The 15,905-nt window shown below is 38.7% G+C and overlaps 1 protein-coding gene across 2 annotated transcripts in view; it reads right to left on the bottom strand.

The window, feature by feature from the left end:
• The window catches only part of SNX13 (sorting nexin 13), a 115,147-nt gene that overhangs the window by 74,336 nt on the left and 24,906 nt on the right, over window positions 1-15,905 (bottom strand). For both annotated transcript variants that reach the window (XM_090287132.1, XM_090287133.1), the window contains exon 2: window positions 3,923-4,035. In XM_090287132.1, the coding sequence (XP_090143258.1) occupies window positions 3,923-4,035 (113 nt within the window). The remainder of the gene's footprint in view (window positions 1-3,922; window positions 4,036-15,905) is intronic.

Below are 15,905 nucleotides of genomic sequence, written 5' to 3'. Positions count from 1 at the left end.
ATGGCTTGTCTTTCACTAAAACATAAGTTTGTGATTTGGACAAGGCAAGAAACTGACAGATTTTGCTGTGTTCTAAAGTTTAAATCAATTGTAAACATTTTGAATTTATACAATAATGCCTTTCAAAGTTTTCATCCAGTATATTTCATAAAAAAATCTCAGGCAATGTTTTCAAACATTAGGAAAATAAGTCCTCATTAAATAAGTAAGTTAGCTAATAACCAAAAACAAAAACAAGATCTAAATCTATAGCTAAATCACACGTTTTCTATTGTTAGCTAATTAACATAGAGATATTAATATAACTTGCCACTATGAATATGGAACAAAGGCTATATATAGAAAAAAAGACCCAGTTTGATTTATTTAAATAAGCCTGGCATTAATAAAAGAAAATTATAGAGTAAAGGTAAGATAAATACTGGTTTAGAACTACTTTAAGTGTATCAACTAAATGCTATCAATATTCCCTATATTTAAAATTTACGGATTAAATCTAAGCACTACTAAGTAGACAGGAATTCCATAAAGAAAAAAATCTAAGTTTTAATTTTGTAACAACCATACAGAAATCTTAGAGATTCAAAGACTGTAGTGACAAGACGGGAAGAGTGAAAAATTACATATGGTCAGTGTCAACTATTGAAGATTCTCAAGGATCTCTTTTTATGGCTACCTGCCACTCCCCTGCTCCTCAGGACAGACAACACAAAAGCAGGGAGGAGAGTAGAAAACACAAAATCAAATCAGCTTATGTCATCAATCCTATTTTTGTTTCTTTTAAAAAAGGCTGGCTTCAGAATTACCAGTAAATTTCACCTATGTGTGATACAGCTGATGTTACGACTAAGAATTAAGTTGGCTTTGTATTTCAGTTTTTCCTGGTTATAAGCAAATTTACAAACACAAAAAAATGCTTACTAAGAAAACAATGTGCTTCTAAAAACATCATCTTGAAGCAGACTGATTAAAAACAAAAACCTTTGAACACACAATGACAGTGGGGAGTAGGCTATGGAACAGTCTGATCTTCCTCGTCGTCGGCAGCCGTCTGTCTCGAGAGACGATGGTGTAGCTTCTTAAGAGTCTATCTGCACCGCCGAGAATGGCTGTGCAGTCCGACTCGGGAGTGACACGGTATCTGTCTCCTCCCGTGTTGAATCGACATCTTGCGATGACGCTGGAGTGTCCTCTCCAGTGAAGCTGAAGCTACAGAGCCTGGGCAGGGTGATATGGAGGGTCTGCTGTTGCCCATGCAGCAGACCCCCCCTCTCTTCGCAGCTGAAGGGTCCAAGGGAAAGATGGAGTCAATACAGCTTGGGTTCAGGTGCGCCGCAGGAGTTGCCGGTGTTGACTACAACGTCGAACCGCCTTAGGGACTCCGGCTCCGGATTTTCTGTCGGGGTTTACTCCCTTAGCCTTTCCCCTGAAGAGGTATGCCGCAAGGCAGCGGAGGTTTTTTGGAGTCAGAGTTTTCCTTCTCTGAGTCTGATCTTACAAGGAACCTAACTAATAGCTTTAGCATAGAGGTTTAAGAAAAAACAGGTACTACAAATGAATGCATAACCAAACAAATGAATAACCAATGATACTATTTAAATAGTATGCTTTCATCATAAGAAAAATACATACATTTTCAACATTGTAAATAAACTGCAGAACTTAACCTAAAAACTTAAGTTTTAGTTGTAAAAAGTTAAAAGGTGGTTTTCACAGAAAAATGTATTCATTCCTCTCAAGCTTGCATTTTAAGTAAGAAAAAAGGACAAAAATATATCTTCAAAAACTTATACAATAAACACATTAAGACTAAGAAAATTATTTTAATTATATGAAATGTTTTTACTTGAGATTGGTATTTAAAAACCTATTTTTGCTTTTAAAGTTCATAAGGCATTCAACTATACGAAATTAAAGAGGGACAATCATTCTTCATAACTAGAGCCAAAATAAGAAAGATTTGACTCCAGAATTATGGTACTCATTAGCCATAACTGAATAACCTCAGAGTACATAATTAATCTCCTTTTGAGGGGCTTGCTAGTATGTAAGTAGAAGTCCTTTATTGTGGCACTGAGTCTCACTGGGATCAACAGTCTGGAACACAACATCATGAGACAGCATGAACTTGGAATTTCAGACCCTACTATGTGACTCAATGTTACCTAAAGAGTTTTTAGTGGCTTTCACACACTCTCCAATGTCCCATCTTATCTAAAAAAATTTATACACTTTACAATAAATCCCAAAATTTTTTGAAAATTATTTAATAAATTAACAGGTGCAAAAGGGGATCAAAAGGGTGGGGGTGGGGGGGGGAAGGGGGGAGATCAACAGATGTTCCCATGACTTTAAAATGAATGCACTCATCACCCTTCTCTCTCTCAAATTTTATATAAAGCAGTTTAGTCTAAAAGAAATAATTCTCCAACTCTCCATCTTCCAAGGATCCCTAGGGCTCCTGCCTCCCTCTACAGAGCTGCAATGTCCTCCCTTTCTGAAGCATTGAGCGTCCTTCTCCTTCACTTTTGCCAAGGGCTTACTCAATTAGTGAAGTAGAAGAAATCTCTCCTTTCAAATGAACATTCAAGAGAACCTCCTTTCCAATAAGTAAAAGCAGCCACGAACCTATGCAGGAGAGGTGTAACCATGCAGCTATGCAATCATGCAGCTGTGGCTCTAATTTAGGACTAAGAAGTGCAATTTAGAAGTTAGATGGCTGCACATTTACAGTCTTCAATCGTCTTTATAATCAATTAGGATATTCAGAACTCCTTTTATCTGATTCTTACCATTTATTTCTTGTTTCAATAGTTATTGTACTTAAGCAATTCTAATAAAAGATACTAAAACTAAAATAAACAGTAGTTCTACAAATAGTCCTTTAATTAATTCACACTTGCTCAGCAATCAGTAGGTACACTCCCTCTAAAAATAGCTACACATGACTTTCAAACCCACGTCCTGATAAAGGGAATAGATGATATATTCAGAAGTCACCCCTTTAGTGTCCTACACAGAGTCTTTCAGGCCATAGTTTATATATGCTATTCAATTAAGTCCTCTAAAACTGGAAGATCAAATAACTTCTCCAAATTTGGGTGTTCTCAAAGATATTTTCAAAAGAACTCATAGGTATTCATTCCACAAATAATTATATAAATGTATCTTATATATGCATATACAATACATAGATATACAAATATTAACAACTAAATGCTCATTTCAGCTAATCAGTCAGAATATCTAAAGCAAGCATTCTTCTTGTCTATATATTCTCTTACATATAATTCATATATGATACCAAGTGCTCTGCAATGATACCAAGTGCTCTGCATAGGAAACTATACAAAATCATAAATGAAACCTCTCTTGTAAAGGTCTGTCAAGGCGAAGCAAAAAGCATAAACACTGTGAACCAAATAACCATGAAGAGAAAACTTCAAAATCCGGTGTTTATTTTGAATTTTCTTAAACAATTTGACAGAATTCACTAAGGAAAACACCAGTAATTAACATTGTTTGAGTAACACAATATCTCTATGTAAAACCTGATACATCATCTCAATATAACTTATCTTGTTACTATTATAGTAATTTCAACCTTAAAGAAGTAATAACACCAAAATCAGTAAAAAAAAAAAAAAATCTTTATAAAAGTTTCCTTTTATCACAAAAAAATTTTTATCACTGAAAATTTTATGTTATTTTTGAAGATGACTAATCATATTTCTGGTACCAATAATAACCATCATTATTTTTATTTCTATTAAATGTCTTAATTTTATTTTAAAACTTTGATAAAAAATAATTTGTAAAAATAGCATTCACAATAAATCATATTTCTATTTCTCTTGGTCATTTGTTTCAATTTTGAACAACAGAACATATGAGTTGCAAAATTATCACTGAGTATACTTACCCACCCACAAAGCAGAGGATATAAAATGCCAAATAAAATATTACAAAAGGTCCAAAGGTTATTAGAGAAAGGACAATGACGAGGCCTCCCCATCCCCATATGGATAGACTGATCTGAAATAAAGCAAAAGACAATAATTATGAATTAGAAAAGAACCAACAAAACTTTTACATTTCTCCTTTTTTACATTTATGACATTGTTTCAATTACTGTCAAAATATTTACTTTTGAAAATGCTAAGTACACTTTTGGAACTCTGTCTCCAAGAAACGATATATAAAATCTATATGTATAAAGAGATTTATAAAGCATCAGCAATAATTTTTTTAAATCTAGTGACAATGTAGAGGTACAAGAAATAGTTATACACATTGTTGAATAATATGCTGGAATGAAAAATGGTAAAGTATTTATAAAAACATTTGTCTTTATATATGCAATAGTACACATAAAATGCAGACTAAAATTGTGCTTATTTAGAATGTTTCATTTCAAACTAAGTTTCAATATAACTGTAGCATGACAATTCTTTTAAAAACTAAAATATCAAGGTTAAGAAATCCATCTCACTGAAAATTGTGATTTTAATTCAAACTGAGTATAAAATTTAATTAAATTATAATTATAAAACTTCCAAATTCCACTTAGCAAAATTTACCATGAACTCAACAAAATATCTTCAAAAATTCTCCATACTTAAAAAATAAACAAAGAACCCCTTAGTTTGTTTATAATTATACTGTATTATCCAGTAAAAATACTCCTATTGTTGAAGGCAAACTAGATCTTAGCAATTTAAGTCATTATGAATAAGTAAATGTTTTCAGTTCAACAAGTTCCTGTATCCTTTGCCTTGTACTGTGAGGTATACACGGAAGCATTTGTCCCACTCTTGCCATCAAGGAGCACAGAGAAGACTGTCTTGTAGGAATGAAACAATTAAGACACTGAACCAAAAGAAAATAATAGAAAGCGTTATAAGATGCTAAACTGAACAAAATTAATGACCAAAAAAACTATGGAATAGACAAGAAGTGCTGTGGATTATGAGAGGAAGGACAGTTGTATTCATTCATTCATTCATTCATTCCCAGTCATTAACTGCTTTGTATGTGCTGTAAGTTCAAGGTACTGGGGAAGCAATAATGAGTAAAACATACTCTTAAGTCAATATTCAGTAAGGGGAGAAAGACTAGTATAACCTCATTAATTTTAAAAAAGAAAGAAAGAAGAAAGCAAAGAAACATTGTTTATATAAGGTTTGATTGCTTTCATGCTCTGACCCTGTACCCTACAGTAGTCTCCATGAGAATCTGGATGTAATTTCTTGCTGCTTGCAACTACTTTGCAGTGACTGCCATGTGGTCTGAACCTGGAGATGTTGCAGACCTACTCCCACTCCTAGGGTTAGGATGGGGAAAATGTGACATTTCCCAAATAAAGGATTATGGGGTACCATCATATCATTCGCTGTTCCTGGAGTTACTTTGTAACTGGAATTGGCCCTGGATTGTGGTCTTGTAGTTATTAGTCCATAAATAGCCAAAACGCCTAAACCAGCAGTCAGGTCTGTTAGAGCGGGAAACTGAAAGTGACCTCTTCTGAGCTATAGGACTTACAGAAAAGGGAAGTCTGTTTACCTTGTAGTGGGATCCCTTTGCTGGCTTTTTCCCTCCCACTTATAGCACAAGTTGGCAAAGCTTTTCTTGCCAGTATCTCTAAATATGATGCACTTCTTCATAGGCATGTCATTCTGACTTTTCTTCAATCTTCTAGGAAGGGAATGGAGGCAGAAGTGGGTAGGACATTGAGGGCTCTGCTATCCTCTGCTCTAGGTATGGAATATATACATATCTTTCTAAGTTTATATTCCAGAAAGGGAGAGGAAGAAGCAAGTAACTATATAGATATGTAAGACGGGGATGAATGTTATGGTGAAAAATAAAGCAAGTGTATGTATCGATGGATCTAAGAAATTCTCAATGATTAGATAACACATGAACAGAAATTTTGGACAAGATGTAAGGAGAACTTATAACACCAAGTCTTCCTAACCTAAAATAGCATTTCTCCATTTATTTTTATCTTCTTTTATGCATTCAGTGGAGGGTTTATTTTTTTAATTTCTTTTATATAAGGCTGGCACAACTCTTTTCATGTGTGTTTTCATTATCCTTTTCCCTCATTCCACTAATCATCTTTTTAACCAGAAGACAGAATGCTGGTGTTTCTGCTCTGCCCTCATGATCTCCATGAATCACGTGGGGATACTATTTCACCTACAGAAGGGGTCTCCTGACTTATTTCTAAGAGTTTAAAGCAGGCCATGGTGATTTAGAATGAAGTACAGAGCACTCTAGTCCCTCTGACAATACTCTGCTGAATATCCAGTACCTGATACACACTACAGTACTGCCAGATGCCCAACTATGGGAAACATGCTATTCACCCAAGATTCACTCAAAGTCTTATCCACATACTTCCCTGAAAAGAGTTCTCATAAGCTCTCAGGAAAGCTGAAACCATACTGTGACCAAGATAATTTACTCAACTGACCTCCTCCAGTGAGATTTAACCTAATATTAGCAATATTATTCTTTCTTTATACAGTTAGGTTTATGCTTGTTAGTTTTTCAAAGTTAAACAACTTATTAAGGATATATTCAGATATATTCTAAGGTTTTAAAAATAAAACCAAGCAAAGAAGCTATTTCTGAGGATAAAGGATGAGAGCTTGCAACTACAGGACCACCCATGGGGGAGCTTCTCAAATACTCAGTAGTGTTCTGCTTCTTAACCAGATGTTTGCTTTTTAAACTGCATAAATGTTTTAGTTGTTCTTCTGTCTGAATAATATCTTCCACAACTAAAGAAATGTTCAAAAAAGAATCACAATTAAGTTAATATGGGGAAGATTATTCAATGCAGCAATTAGTTAACATGGGAGAGATACTCAACTACCTAAAACTCCTTTTCAGATCTTTCAAGTATGTTATTCACTTGAAAACAGTAGCAAAATCACCAAATACAATCATTCACTTAACAAATATTTGTGAATACCTACAATGTGCCAGGTGGTAGTGATTCAATGGTGAACAAGGCACACGACTGTCACATTCTTAAAAATCTCGAGAAGATCCTTTCCTTAATTAAGTTTGAGAGAATTTTTATATTCTAGAGACCAATAAGATCAAACATTTCCAATCAAGCAAGTTTGGTGCTCATTGGCTTTGTAGGTAATCTGTTCACTGAAACATCAGAATAGTGAATTGTTCAAAAATAAGAAAGTTTTATGTTATTTTTAGTGTTCCCATATATTTAAATGGCTGATATTACAATCTTATTTGGTGAGATTAATTAAGAAAAACATTTGCCCTAATTATTTCCTCAGAAAATACGGATGATAAAATTTAGAATAATTTGGTACTATGACAGAAACCTTTTACAAGTCCAAACAGGTATTATTATTTCAAGAGCTGACTTAAAATGAAAGCCAAGAAAAAAATAGAAATAAATGTAAGTTACAGTGATTTACATTAAAGTAATCCTTGATATATTATAATTTTCTTCTCTAAATATAATAACACTGAAATATCCATGCTGGCTGATACTGGAGAATCACCGACTTACCAACTATAGGTTGAGCTGGAAGAAATCATCAAGATCATCCAAGGCAGTAGTTCTCAAACTTTAAGGTTCTTGAGTGTAGATTATTAAAATGAAGATTTTGTTCAGGATGTCTGGGGTGGGGTCTATGATTCTTTCATTCTAACAAGTACTGTTCAGAACTAAGGAAATAATATATTTAAAACTCCCTCAAAATTAACCTCTAGGTCCACTAAATTTGATTCAAAATTATGTAATCCCAAAAGCTGTGAACACTAAAACTGTACTAAGATTCTACAAACCCTATTCTCATTACCCTTTCAGAACTTATAAAGAAATCAAGATGGCAGTATGTACAGCATAATGCTCAAAAAGTATGAACTCTGGAGTTAAAAATAATAGAGTGTAAATCTCACCTTTGCTATTTATTTATTAGCTGTGTAGCCACTACAGGCCTTCACTTCCTCACTTATGTAATGTGGTTGTTATGGGGAGTAAATGAGTCCATGGTTCAATGGTTAATTTTAGCTTAATCACTATTATTATTACTAGCTTAAAAAAAAAAACCTATGGCACATAGACATTTTTTAAAATAGCCCAAGGTCACCCAATTTGTAAGTATGAGACTTGATCCTAGGCACATCTCAACTTCCTAATGAACCTTAAAATTTGTCAACTGACAAATGCCTTAAAAGTCACAATAAGAAATAAATACTGAAGTCATAAATGAGTGCTTTCTTTTATCTAAATATTAATCAGTTTAATATGCCTCCCAAGAAATTAGTCAAAAAACTACTTGTAAGAATGTAACAAATCCTTGGTATGAAATTAAAGTACACAATTTTTATTATTAGACAATCAGTTTATCCATAGACAATACCCTATATAAATAAAGAAAAGAATTTTGATTCCAAAGAGTACCAATATATTAATGTGACTATATAACTACAGTTATTGGTTTGGCCTTTAAGCACGAGGACACATAAAAACATTAAAAAATGAACCCTGTTGCCAAGATGCTTAAATGACAGTGCAAAGGTTCATATATGCCTCCTGACAGTATAAAGCAAGTAGAAATAATTTACCTTCTAGTATTCTATGCCTATCAAGCAATACTGACACTTATGTCATTTGAACCTCACCACTGACTTTTATGATAGGAAAGGTAGCAGAGCAGAGTAGTAAGAACACTGAATCAGAAATTACAGGTTCCAGTTTGTCACTGAAGTTCTGTGTAACCTCTGCAAAATCACTAAACCTCTTTGATCCAGAATTCCCATTAGCACAATGAAGGGGCTAAGTTGTAAGGTCATCTCTCAATCCAAGTCCCCACCGTAGCTCTGCTCATAATGACACAGCTGATTAAATAGAGCCAGGCCTAGACTCTCTGGCTCCATGGGAAGAGTAGAGCTAAGTGGATATAGCTATTTTAGATCACATGACCAGACTGTCAGAGCTCCCACAAAACAGACCTCAGACTCTGATATGAAATCTCACTAGAGTAGACCAACCACTTTGAGTTATATTCCCCTGATATATCTTAATATAGTACATGGCACAGGGCAGCCAATTCAGTGCAACTTGAGTCACAAAATTATATACATGAGTCCAACAGCAAAAATAAGTAACCATAAGAAGGGTGGTCTTGTCACAACTATAGCTTACTTTCCTCCCACCTATTCCCTCTTCAATAAGTTGAAAGTTCTTTGGCAACTAATTTCAATAGAAATGTGTAGTCCTGAAATGGAACCTTGTCTCATTTAACATTCATCATTGGCAGCCGTCCGTCTCGAGAGACGATGGCGTAGCTTCTTGAGAGTCTATCTGCACCGCCGAGAATGGCTGTGCAGTCCGACTCGGGAGTGACAATCCCTGCCGCACTTGTTACAGGTGAAGGCAGATGGCTGTTGTTGCTGCTGTTGACGCTGCTTCCGCCTCGATCTTTTCTGGACCGCCTCCTCGTTGCGCGCAGCCTCTGCGCGTGACGTGCCTTGCCTGACCGCGAGCCTCCAGGCTAGGTGGTCGTCTGCTTGAACTTCCCATGTGTTGAGATTGATGGAGCATTGTGTCATGTCCTTTTTGCAGATGTCTTTGAACCGCAGTTTTGGGCGCCCTGTCATCCTCTGGCCTTCTGCTAGCTCGCCGTAGAGGAGGTCTTTGGGAATACGGCCTGCATCCATTCTTTTGACATGGCCGAGCCACCTGAGGCGTCTCTCACTAAGAACTGCATGCAAACTGCTCATGTTGGCTTGCTTCAGCACCTCGGTGTTGGGAACCTTATCCTGCCAGGCGACATGCAGGACGCGTCGCAGGCACCTCATGTGGAAGCTGTTGAGTTTCCTTTCGTGCCTTGCGTAGGTGGTCCACGTCTCGCTGCCATAGAGGAGAGTGCTGAGTACGCAGGCTTGGTAGATGCGCAGTCTGGTTTTCTCAGTGAGGCTGGAATTGTTTCACACTCGCCGGTTCAGTTTGGCCATAACTGTGGCTGCCCTGGCGATTCTCCGGTTGACCTCCAAGTCAACTGACAGAGAGCTCGAGATGGTGGACCCGAGGTAAGTGAAGTCGTTGACAACCTCCAGGGTGTATCCGTCGATGGTGATGCATGGGGGAGTCCCCGTGCCTTGAGCCATAACGTTCGTCTTCGTCAGGCTGATGGCTAGTCCGAACTCCTTGCATGCGTGGGAAAGGCAAGTGACTAGCTGCTGGAGTCCCTCTTCGGAGTGTGATGTCAAAGCTGCGTCGTCGGCGAAGAGCATCTCACGGATGAGCACCTCTTTGACTTTGGTCTTGGCTCGTAGACGGGCCAGGTTGTAGAGCTTGCCATCGGATCTGGTGTGAATGAAGACACCCTCGCTGCAGTCCTTAAAGGCGTATTGGAGGAGCATGGAGAAGATGATTCTGAACAGCGTAGGCGCGAGGACGCAGCCCTGCTTTACTCCGCTGCTGACTGGGAAGGCCTCAGAGGTTGCGCCGTTGTAGGACACCGTGCTGTGCATGTTGTCGTGAAAGGACATGACCACAGCAAGCAGATGTGGTGGACAGCCAATCTTCCGTAGCAAGCTGAAGAGTCCGCTTCGACTGACCAGATCAAACGCCTTCGTGAGGTCGATAAAGGCGAGGTAGAGTGGTTTATGCTGCTCGTGACACTTCTCCTGCAGCTGGCGTAGGGAGAAGATCATGTCCACTGTTGATCGGCCAGCTCTGAAGCCACACTGGGACTCTGGGTAGACGCGGGAAGCAAGGGTCTGCAGGCGGGCAAGAGCGACCCGGGCGAATACTTTGCCGACGACGCTGAGGAGAGAGATGCCCCGGTAGTTGTTGTAGTCGCTGCGGTCTCCTTTGTTCTTGTACATGGTGATAATGTTGGCGTCTCTCATATCCTGGGGGATGTAACTCTCCTTCCAGCAGCGACAGAGTAGATGGTGGAGCAGCTGTAGCAGGACTGGTTTCCCGCTCTTTAGGATTTCTGGAGGGATTCCGTCGCTTCCTGGTGCTTTCCCGCAAGCGAGGCGGTCGATGGCTTTGCCGAGCTCTGCCGCAGTAGGTGGGGTGTCTAGCTCCTCCATGACTGGTAGGTCTGGGATGGCGTTAAGAGCAGTGTCTGTTACGGTGTTCCTCGTTGCGTACAGCTCGAGGTAGTGCTCGGTCCACCGCCGCATTTGCTGTTCCTGGTCAGTGATGACCTCACCTGTCTTGGACTTAAGGGGGGCGATCTTGGAGGGGATTGGGCCTGTTGCCTTCTTGATACCCTCATACATTGCTCGTGCGTTGCCTATATCGGCGGCTTCCTGGATGCTTCTGCACAGGTTTAGCCAATAGGTGTTGGCACAGTGGCGGGCGGTCTTCTGGACTTTGTTCCTGGCAGCCCGTAGAGCTTGAAGTGTACTGGGAGTGGGCGTGGCCTTGTAAGCCAGTAGGGCCTTCCTCTTAGCCTCGATCACGGGTTCCATTTCTTCCCAGTGAGCCTCGTACCAGTCAGCATTCTTCCGCTCTTTCTTCCCGTAAGCAATAATGGCGGAGTTGTATATGGCGTCGCGGAGACGTGGCCAATTGGATTCGATAATGTCATCTGCCGCCATTCCCTCGCCGAGTGCATCTTCCATCCTGTTGATGAATTGCTGGGTCTTAACTGGGTTGCTGGCACAACTGGTGTTGATGCGTGGGCAACCCTTCATCTTGGAGTGGTGCAACCTCTTCGGCATTATGCGCACCTTGCTTACCACGAGGGCATGGTCCGTGTCGCAGTCTGCACTGTGGTAGCTGCGGGTGAGGAGTGTGCTGCCAATATCCGTTCTTCTGGTGATGACGAGGTCAAGCTGGTGCCAGTGGTGGGAGCGGGGGTGCCTCCATGACACCTGGTGGATCTCTTTGCACTTGAAGAATGTGTTTGTCACGCACAGGCCGTGGTGACACGAAAGCTCAAGCAGTCGCTGACCATTCTCATTGATCTTTCCTCACCCTCAGAATCTGATTCAATAGGAACCAAAGAATTGCATGTCTACCAACTTCCCAGGGGATGTCGATGCTGTTGGTTCAGGGACCCCACTTTGAGAACCACTGGATAAAAGTCCCGAGTGTGATAACGCACATACATGGCTATTAGTATAATGCTGGCATATGTAGGCCCACATATCCTGGCTGGTTTGGCTCAGAGGATTGAGCGTCGGCCTGCGAGCTAAGTGTCGCTGGTTCGATCTTACAGTCAGGGCACATCAGAGAAGGAAAACTCTGACTCCAAAAAACCTCCGCTGCCTTGCGGCATACCTCTTCAGGGGAAAGGCTAAGGGAGTAAACCCCAACAGAAAATCCGGAGCCGGAGTCCCTAAGGCGGTTTGACGTTGTAGTCAACACCGGCAACTCCTGCGGCGCACCTGAAGCCAAGCTGTATTGACTCCGTCTTTCCCTTGGACCCTTCAGCTGCGAAGAGAGGGGGGGTCTGCTGCATGGGCAACAGCAGACCCTCCATATCACCCTGCCCAGGCTCTGTAGCTTCAGCTTCACTGGAGAGGACACTCCAGCGTCATCGCAAGATGTCGATTCAACACGGGAGGAGACAGATACCGTGTCACTCCCGAGTCGGACTGCACAGCCATTCTCCGCGGTGCAGATAGACTCTTAAGAAGCTACACCATCGTCTCTCGAGGCTCTGTAGCTTCAGCTTCACTGGAGAGGACACTCCAGCGTCATCGTAAGATGTCGATTCAACACGGGAGGAGACAGATACCGTGTCACTCCCGAGTCGGACTGCACAACCATTCTCGGCGGTGCAGATAGACACTTAAGAAGCTACACCATCGTCTCTCGAGACGGACGGCTGCCGACACGCCTACCAGAAAAACCCAAACCAAGCACCCACCTTAAAAAAAAAAATCACCCAAAACTTGGTCCTTGTTTTCCCATGGGACTGATGTACGGAAATAACGTTCTTCCGCTGTCTCAGCATACCCTGACACCAACCCCCATCATTACTTCCTTTCCGGGAAGGCAGACACAAAGAGGCAGCCACACAGCAATCATCAGTACATTTGCTGGGACAACTGGTCCCAAACCCTCTTTTCATGTTCCAGGGCCAAGGGAATAAAGATCCTCTTCCATCACCCCTATTTAAGGAACCTGCTATACCCTTCTGAGGAGGCTTAAAGACTAGTAATATGGTGCAAATGTCCAATCCAGCTGTTGAGCCAGGAGAGATATAGGGCCTGTGGAAATGGCAGACACCTCAAATAACTACCCTTTCCAACAAGCTGGTTAACTGTCCAGCTGGCAATGATAATGGCCACTAGATAATGGCCACTGGACACCTGTGGAGTTTTCACTCCCATTTCCAACTGGGGATGCCCACAATAATTAGGTTATACACATACATACACACTACCTGCTTTGTACTTCTAGCTCTTTGGTATAGAACTCTCTCCCTCATAACACCTCTATTGTTCAACTTTTATACACTTTCAAGAATGAATGATGTACATATATGTAGGTGACTACCTGATCAAACCCTTCATTCTTCAATTAAAGCAGAAATTATAAAAGGTCAGACTCCCACATAATTGGGATTCCTAACATCCAATGACAAAGAAAATATAATAAACAAAAACAAAAGCTACAATAACCTCAGTGTTTTTAAAACTAGGTTCCATAGATTACAAATACTGTACAGTTTGAAATAATAGTAGATACATTCATAATATATATTTGTTTATTCAGTACACAAACTAAGGCTGCAGCTGCCCCACCCCACCCCCATGGCCCGTACTCTGGGAACCACTGCATCAGGGACTAGAAGTAACTACAGTTATTTTATTTTATTTTTTAAAGATGCTACTTACTGAATGTTTTCCCTTATACCGCAAGAATAATAAAGTATTTAAAATGTGGATGGGAGAACAAAGCAAAGCAGAATCCTGGCAGGCTTCCAGCAAATAGAGCCTCAAATTGTTAAACTGTTTTATCAAGGTTCCATGAATTTCTGATAAAAAGTCTAGTAGGTAAATTGAAACAGCTTTTTAGAAACTATATTTTTATGGCTTATGTGTGTTTTTGTGCCTTAATAATAACTTTCAATAAATAGTAAAGATCTTTTAAAATATATAATACACTTTCAATCTTCACCAAAAAGAAAACTGATTATTTTTCTTAAAAGTGTTTCCATTTGACAAAAAGTTATAGACAGGGTGGGACAGAAGTAGGTTTACACAGTTGTGAGTATGCAAAACAAGAGTTTATTCTTGTATTATTAATTATTGTGTTATTTTCTACATGAGTAACAGTAAATCTACTTCTGTTTCACCCTGTATAGATATATATCAGTTTCATTCCTAAACAATATAAGTAAATATGACATACAAAAAAGTATTCCCTCAAAAATAAATTAAAGCAAAAAGCTTTAAGCTATCAAAGAATAAGACAGTGAAATCTGTAATTATATGAGCTAATAAATCCATCAAGATATCAGAAAATACCAATTCTATGTATTTTGAACAAATGCTATTTTTTTGTATCAGCACATTATCCTGGTTATTTTTTTAAACTCAATTACATAGTAGTAAGAAAAGTATTTATTGCTATCAATCATCTATGAAAGGGAGATTTATTAATTTGCTTATACAAACATTTGCTTATTTTTAAAATGTACTATATACAAACTTTAAAAATAATGATCTATGAAGAATGGAGAAAAGAGCAAAGAGGGGCCAGGGATAAGAACTAGACATCTTTGATCCCTAGTTCCATAGATCTGATTTTGTAATGGTATAAATATTTTACTTCCAATAAGCAATCTCCAAAATCAAAAGCAAAGTGAAACAACCAAATCTAACTCTATATTATATACAGAAAATGTAGAATAACCACATAAAGAAATTAGTTCAAATGATTTTACAATATAATAATTTGTAAATTGTTGGTGGTACGTACTGTAAGAAAAAAAATTATTTAAAAAAACTTCAAAAAGCCTTAAATTGTGTCAGTAAAAAAAAGTGTTCATAGTTCCACTAAAACAAACCAGGGCTGTTAGAAAAATGGCTGATTCCAAGTCTGGAGCAGGAAATGAGTTTAAGATGGGCCTAGAGCACTGTGCCCTATCAGAAAGGCTACTGAGGATATGTCGAAAGAACTCACAGGACAAATTGAAGAGACTTCAAGTGGCTAAATATAAAATCATTAAGAATCATTACTGCAATGAATTACAGCATTTCAAATATTTGAGTTCATGAAATTGTAGAGATTTGTTTAAATTCCACTGATCATCTGAAGAGCGCTAAAGAACTCTTTTTAAAAAGTGATAGAAAATTAAGCATTTGCCACGGCAATCAGAGCGTGGATGAAAATTAAGTTTCTCTTTAATAAAATATTTAACAATGAAGAGATGATAAAATTAAGAGTACCATCATACTGCAATTCTTAATATATCTGGAGTCTGGCAGTCATGAAGTCACGAGAGAGAGAAAGAATGGGAATGAGAATGAGAATACAAACCACATATTACATGCCTCTCGAAACAAAAATGCACACCAGCATCCATAAATGAAGCTTCCTGGGATTAAAAAAAAAAAAATCAAACCTGATTCTGATTTAGGAAATGCAGAGGACTGAGAAATTGTTACAATACAACATAGAGATGAACTAAGCAAAATTCATACTGTGGGAAACACTAAAGGGCAAAAAATCCAGTTCCCTCAACAAATCAAAGACGAAGGTAAAGGAGAAGGCGAAGTGAGACTCTGTTAATTGCAATATGTAGAGCTTACTTAACTTGATTTTTTAAAAATAGGAAAAGGACAAAAAGGAGAAAAATGAGGAGGAAAAGAAGGAAGAAAGAGAAACTAATTATGTACATATTCTGTTATTTAATGATATTAAGTTAGTTTCCTTTTTA

This window comes from Furipterus horrens, unplaced genomic scaffold (genome assembly GCF_987537825.1).
Source record: "Furipterus horrens unplaced genomic scaffold, mFurHor1.1.pri manual_scaffold_9, whole genome shotgun sequence".
NCBI classification, from domain to species: Eukaryota; Metazoa; Chordata; class Mammalia; order Chiroptera; family Furipteridae; genus Furipterus; species Furipterus horrens.
Note: the sequence above shows the minus strand (reverse complement) of the source record. Positions and strands in the feature narration are given on the sequence as shown.